The sequence below is a fragment of the Sceloporus undulatus genome, chromosome 4 (genome assembly GCF_019175285.1).
Source record: "Sceloporus undulatus isolate JIND9_A2432 ecotype Alabama chromosome 4, SceUnd_v1.1, whole genome shotgun sequence".
Lineage (NCBI taxonomy): Eukaryota > Metazoa > Chordata > Lepidosauria > Squamata > Phrynosomatidae > Sceloporus > Sceloporus undulatus.
Window position 1 is genome coordinate 47,198,303 of NC_056525.1, and position 6,086 is coordinate 47,204,388.

The 6,086-nt window shown below is 38.5% G+C and overlaps 1 protein-coding gene across 1 annotated transcript in view; it reads right to left on the reverse strand.

Moving 5' to 3' along the window:
• The window catches only part of IGFN1 (immunoglobulin like and fibronectin type III domain containing 1), a 58,773-nt gene that overhangs the window by 33,755 nt on the left and 18,932 nt on the right, over nt 1–6,086 (reverse strand). Inside the window, exons 3-5 of the mRNA XM_042464282.1 lie at nt 3,968–4,087; nt 3,479–3,618; nt 73–172 (exon numbers count right to left, since the gene is read on the reverse strand). Of these exons, the coding sequence (XP_042320216.1) occupies nt 73–172; nt 3,479–3,618; nt 3,968–4,087 (360 nt within the window). The remainder of the gene's footprint in view (nt 1–72; nt 173–3,478; nt 3,619–3,967; nt 4,088–6,086) is intronic.

Consider the following 6,086-nt stretch of genomic DNA (forward strand, 5'->3'; position numbering starts at 1 on the left):
TATTATTATTATTATTATTATTATTATTATTATTATTATTATTATTATTATTTCCTTGGCTCTTTAACTTACCTTGTATGATCTTGAGGCCAGCAGTGCATGTTGCTTCCCCATAGTCATTAACTGCTGTGAAACGGTACACATCAGCATCATCTGCAGTAATTTTGTTTATCTTTAAAAATAAAATAATAAAATAGGGAAAATGAAACCATTATTGTGGCCTGGACAGATGGAATATGCTTCCCAGTCTTCTCCTTCCTCTCTCTCTCTCTCTCTCAATATATACATACACACACACACACATACACACACACACACACACACACACACACACACACACAGTGTGACACTGACCTCACCAAAGTTGCTCTAATGTTCTGTATAAGTGTGAACAAGCCTTTTATTATTATTATTATTATTATTATTATTATTATTATTTAATAGGCTTTTACTAATGTCCTGTTGTGTTGATTTTTATATTTTGTCTTTTAACAGATTGTAAATAATTTTAATTCTATAGGTTAATTGTGCTTCAAAAGTAACTTTTATATGTTGTATTATTTTTTTTCCAGTCTATACAGTATATTAATCTGTATTTGTTTTAATCTTTGCATGCTGCCTTAAATCCAAATTTTGGTAGAAAGGTGGGATTTGAATGCTGCTACCATCACCACCACCACTTCTACTTCTACTTATCTCTTCCAATCTGGTATCACTTAGGTTTCTGTGCTTCCATAGGACAATGCATAAAACCCAAATCAAGGTAAGAAATTTTATATATTTATATGCAAAGCAGGTTAATCATAACTTCCTATGGCCAGTCCTGGATGTCCCATATGTCAAAAACATGACTTGTAGCAGTGACCTAACCACAGATTCCAAGGAAAGGGCTAGTGGTATAGAAGAGGTCCTGGGCTAAAGCCTAATGCTGTAATAGTTTAATTTTATTTTAATACTCACTTTTTGTTTATTTTAATTGTATTGTTCTTTTAAACTGTGAGCCAGTTTGAGTCCCAATTGTAAGAGAAATTGGGATATAAATTAATATAACAACACTGAGATCTAGCTGAATAAGCTTCTCTGAACCTAGCACCTGATTCTGGACGCTAGACTGCCTGCCCTCAAGCTCAGCTCATGCCCTATGAGGAACGATTTAGGGAGCTGGGGATGTTTAGCCTGGAGAAAAGAAGGTTAAGAGGCGATATGATAGCCCTGTTTAAATATTTGAAAGGATGTCATGTTGAAGAGGGAGCAAGCTTGTTTTCTGCTGCTCCAGAGAACAGGACCCGGAACAATGGATGCAAGCTACAGGAAAAGAGATTCCACCTGAACATTAGGAGGAACTTCCTGACAGTAAGGGCTGTTCGACAGTGGAATGCACTCCCTCGGAGGGTGATAGAGTCTCCTTCCTTGGAGGTCTTTAAACAGAGGCTGGATGGCCATCTGTCAGGGATGCTTTGATTTGGATTTCCTGCATGGCAGGGGGTTGGACTGGATGGCCCTAGTGGTCTCTTCCACTCTACGATTCTATGATTCTATGATTCTATGATCAGTTTGACTGAGCAAATTATATTTTGATCATCAGTGATAATGGGGGTTCAGAGGTCAAAAAATGTTTGGCTCAAGGCCAGAGAGCTTCTCCTTTAAGACTCTGTATTCCTCACTAGTGGAGGCAAAACCTCAGAGGCAGAGTTGTACCCCAAATTTTTAAGGCTTGCAGTCCTGATAAAAATTCCCAAATGAGAAATTTTGTGCAAATTGCATGGGGGTGATTGCTGAAAAGAGATGGCAAAAGTGTCTTCCATCTGTCACACTTTGGGAACGTTGACATGTTTTGAGAGTGGCAAGCCTAATTCTCTGGCATCCCCCTTCACTCTTCTCTGCTGTTGGTTACCATTTTTGTTTTCCCAGAATGACATGATCAAGAGACCTTTTGAGTTGATTAAAACAATGCTTCTTAAATAATAAATGTTACAGGTTTGTGCCAGGTGTATAGTACTGCATAGTTATTTTTCTTTCTGTTTGTACTCTTTAATAATTTTACATAGCCTATGAGAACGTACATCAAGAAAAAATACCATAATGTTCCACCTGTGCAGTTCTATGTCTTAATGCCAAGGATGTCTTTTTCAGGATGGGGCACTTTTAGGCCTTTCTAACCCAGTCATCCCCATCTCACAGCTCTCAAGAGGGACTGCTGCTGCTGCTGCTTCTGCTACTTACCACTAGGAAGGAGAAGGAGCAGGGAGGCAATTCAGACAATGAAGCTCAGAGGGAGAAGGACATAGGCATGCACTCACAGATGGAGTATGCCCTCTAAACCTACCCCTTCAAGCTACATAATCAGAACTGCCTCCCCCTTCTGGGTCTCCTCACTGCTAAGCAGCAGCAATGGCACCATCTGGGACTTGACTGCTACAGAGGGTGCAGGGGGGGGGATTCTGCACATTGTGCAAAGGACTACAGAACATAACACTCTCCTCTTTTCAAAAAGAAATATACAAAAGCATAAACTACACTTACATGTACTAGGAATGGAAATAAAAAATCCAAAATATTCAATCAAATGTTCAGAAACATGTTTTTCAAGCACCCTGGTGATAGGACACCTGCTATGGGACATGCTGCTTTCTATGCAAGAAAACAAAACAAAACAATGCTGTGCAAAACAAGCAGCTCTGAAAGTTTGCATATAAAACATCATGAATTGCAAATAGACTTTAAAAACTGTGATTTAAAAAGTTTTTTTCTTTAAGTGTTTAAAAAATTACAAAAATTACTTGTTCTTTTCTTTCATAAGAAATTAGTGACGAATTATATTCCCGATATGCACACGTGGCACTAACAAAAATCCAACCATTATTTCCAGTAGCTCATAACTTTGTCTGGCATGTTGATTATTCCAACACAAAACAAAAAATGTCATCTAAACAAGATTAAGGCCCATAAAAATGTCCTTTTTCTGAGAATAAGATGTTTAAGTCCCAAGTACAGTACAGTATTTATTATTACAGTCCATAGACACATCAATTCAAACAAATAACAGACAAAAAATGTACAGTATCAGATAGGATACAATTTGACATTCCATAAACACAATAAAATTGATATTCTCCATAAGAATTTTTTAAATACACTGGCCAATTCTAGGAGTTTTTTTCTCTCAAGCACAAAATTTATTTTATCAAGTGCAGAACTAATCCCTTCAATCCAAACTGCAGGAGAAAACATAGGTATAATCTTGGCATTATAAACCTTGATAACACAAGGAACATATTGATTCCCTTTAATAATAATAATAAAAGAAATAAAAACAAGAAAACCCAACAAGAAACCTTAAAATAGCTATTTACAGCTTAGTGCTTTACTAATTTATGCAGATTTATGAGAGGTCCATAAATACTTATTGTGGCATTAGAAACTTAAAATATTTTACTGAATTTTACCAGATTGAATATTCAACAGCGGGGCTAGTTACCTGCAGGGTAAATTCATTTGTTCCAGGGACAGAAGCAATCTGGTATTTTTGGGGATCATCCATTTTCCCACTATTGCGTTTCCACAACATCTCTGGTTTTGGTTCACCCTTGACCACAGCTCTGAAAATGGCATTTTTACCTTGCAAAAGAAATTAAACAATGATTTTCTTCCCCAGTAGAAAGAAGAAATCTGTAATCAAAATGGTACTGAGTAACAGAATTCCCTTTTAGAACAGTTGCCATATCTTCTGAATTCCCTTCTGCATATTAACAATAAACCAAAGTGCAGCCTTTGAGAAAACCTGTGGCACAGAGTACAAGACAGGTAACAGAAGGTCATGCTCTCATCGCTAACTCTTGAGATGATCCCTCCAAAGCTCCTTAGAGCACTTGGGAGAGTCTTCAGACTGGGCTTTCTATGGATGGCTTTTAAAATAAACTGGTGGAATCTCAGCTACCTCATTACAAAGAATAAATGGAACCCTCACCTTCTGATAATGTTAAGGTAATTGGTTTCCTTTCAAAGTCAGGGGTGCTGCAACCCTTAGGAACATCTTCCACAAACTGTGTGATGGTCACTCCAGGAATGGCAGATTTCTTTGTTTTTACTGAAAAGGGAAAAAAAATGACCAGGGGAAAAATCAAATCAAATCCATTAACTAAAAATGGAATTGCATCTCATATCATTTCCACAAGGCTGTCAAGTTTCAAAGCTTGTCAGATTTTAGAAGACCCAAATGCCTGTAAAAGGTTTCAACTCTGAACTCCACCAAAATATGCTGAATCTTTTAACACTGTGATACAAACCCATTATTTTAATACACAGTCAAATGGTCACAGTATGGGTGCAGGTCTCCAGAAAATGTGTATTGTTCACATGGTAAATGATCTGTTACAGTTCTGTAGCCAAGATTTGGCAGTTATTGTGAATCCATTATATGAAAATAAAACCTAGCTGTGCCTCCAGATCCCAAGATACTGTATTCCCTCAGTCCTTTGTCTTTGTAATCCATCTTTCCTTCCCACAACCCCAGCACCCAGTCTGCTCTGCCCCTAAGAACTATGTGAAGCTGTTCTTAAACTGCAACACCCTTTTGCTTAGTAGTAAATAGTTGTAACTGTGACATTACATTGGGAATATTTTTAACATTCCATTGTATCACAGAAATTCCTATAGTGGTTAGAAGGTTACTTTTAGAAAGAAGCAACATTTTTTTCTGCTATTTCTTATTTAATTTATATAATGGAAATTAAGAATGTTTTCACCAACAGCCCCATGACAGCCCAACATGCTTAGAAGGCATAGAATGATGAACAACTGATGGGGAAGAAAAATAGATGGGAGGGATAAAATGAACCATCTACAATCATGAGCAGAAGGCAACATCACAATTTGTTGGAAGTTCCTGCTTGTCTTAACAAAATCTAGTCTGAGGTTTCTACCTATCCATGCTTACAGTACTTGGAAGAAAGTCTCATGAATGCTAATGGAGTAAACAGGACTCAATTGTAGAGGTGGAAAGGCTTTGGGGAGGTGTGTTTTGATTTTGTACTATCAGTTCCTTGGATGTTTTAAATTTTGGTCTCCAGGGATATATTTTTTTCAAGTGAGCACCTAAGAACTGGTACCAGAAAAACAAAACAAAACACCAAATCAAAATGTAGCCAATTTAATATCTTCCTTTCAAGGGTCAAGTATCCCCGCTCTACACACACACTTACAGAGAGGGGGGGAGGAGGAAATTTTTCCACCTGTCTTGAATGGAGTCACACTTCCCCTGAAGGATGAAGTTTGCAGCTTAGGAGTACTTCTGGATTCGTCCCTGCAGTTGACATCTCAAGTAGATGTGACGTCCAGAAGTGCTTACTATCAACTTCGGTTGACACGCCAACTGCGACCCTACCTGGGCCAAAGGGACCTTGAAACTGTGGTACATGCTCTGGTAACCTCTCGTCTAGTTTTCTGTAATGCGCTCTACATGGGGCTACCCTTGTATCAAGTCCAGAAGCTTCAGTTAGTACAAAATATGGCAGCCAGATTGGGCACCGGTGCATCTAGGTTTGACCATACAACACCTATCTTGAGAGATCTTCATTGGCTTCCTATTTGCTTCTGGGCACAGTACAAGGTGTTGGTTATCACCTATAAAGCCCTACATGGCTTGGGCCCGAATTACTTGAGGGACCGCATCTCCCCGTATGATCCACCCCGCACAATCAGAACATCTAGTAAGAATTTATTGGAAACACCATCTTCCAAATATGTTTCCTCATCCCAAAAGGCCTTTACTATAATGGCCCCATGGATCTGGAATAGCCTACCTAAGGAGCTCCGTCTCATGACCCCCTTGGAAACATTTAAAAAGAGACTTAAAATGGTACTCTTTTGTCAAGCTTCCCCCCCCCCCCCGAAGAATGAAGACCAATATCCCTGCTGACAACAATATTCTGCCTTGCCCCTGGATGCTGGATGGTTGATGGATTTTTGTACTGTTGTATTGATGAGTGTTGATGTAATATTTGTTATGTTTTTATGAGTGTTATATGTATTGATTTTAATAGTCTGTAGCCCTGCTTCGATCCATTGGGAGAGGCGGGGAAACACAA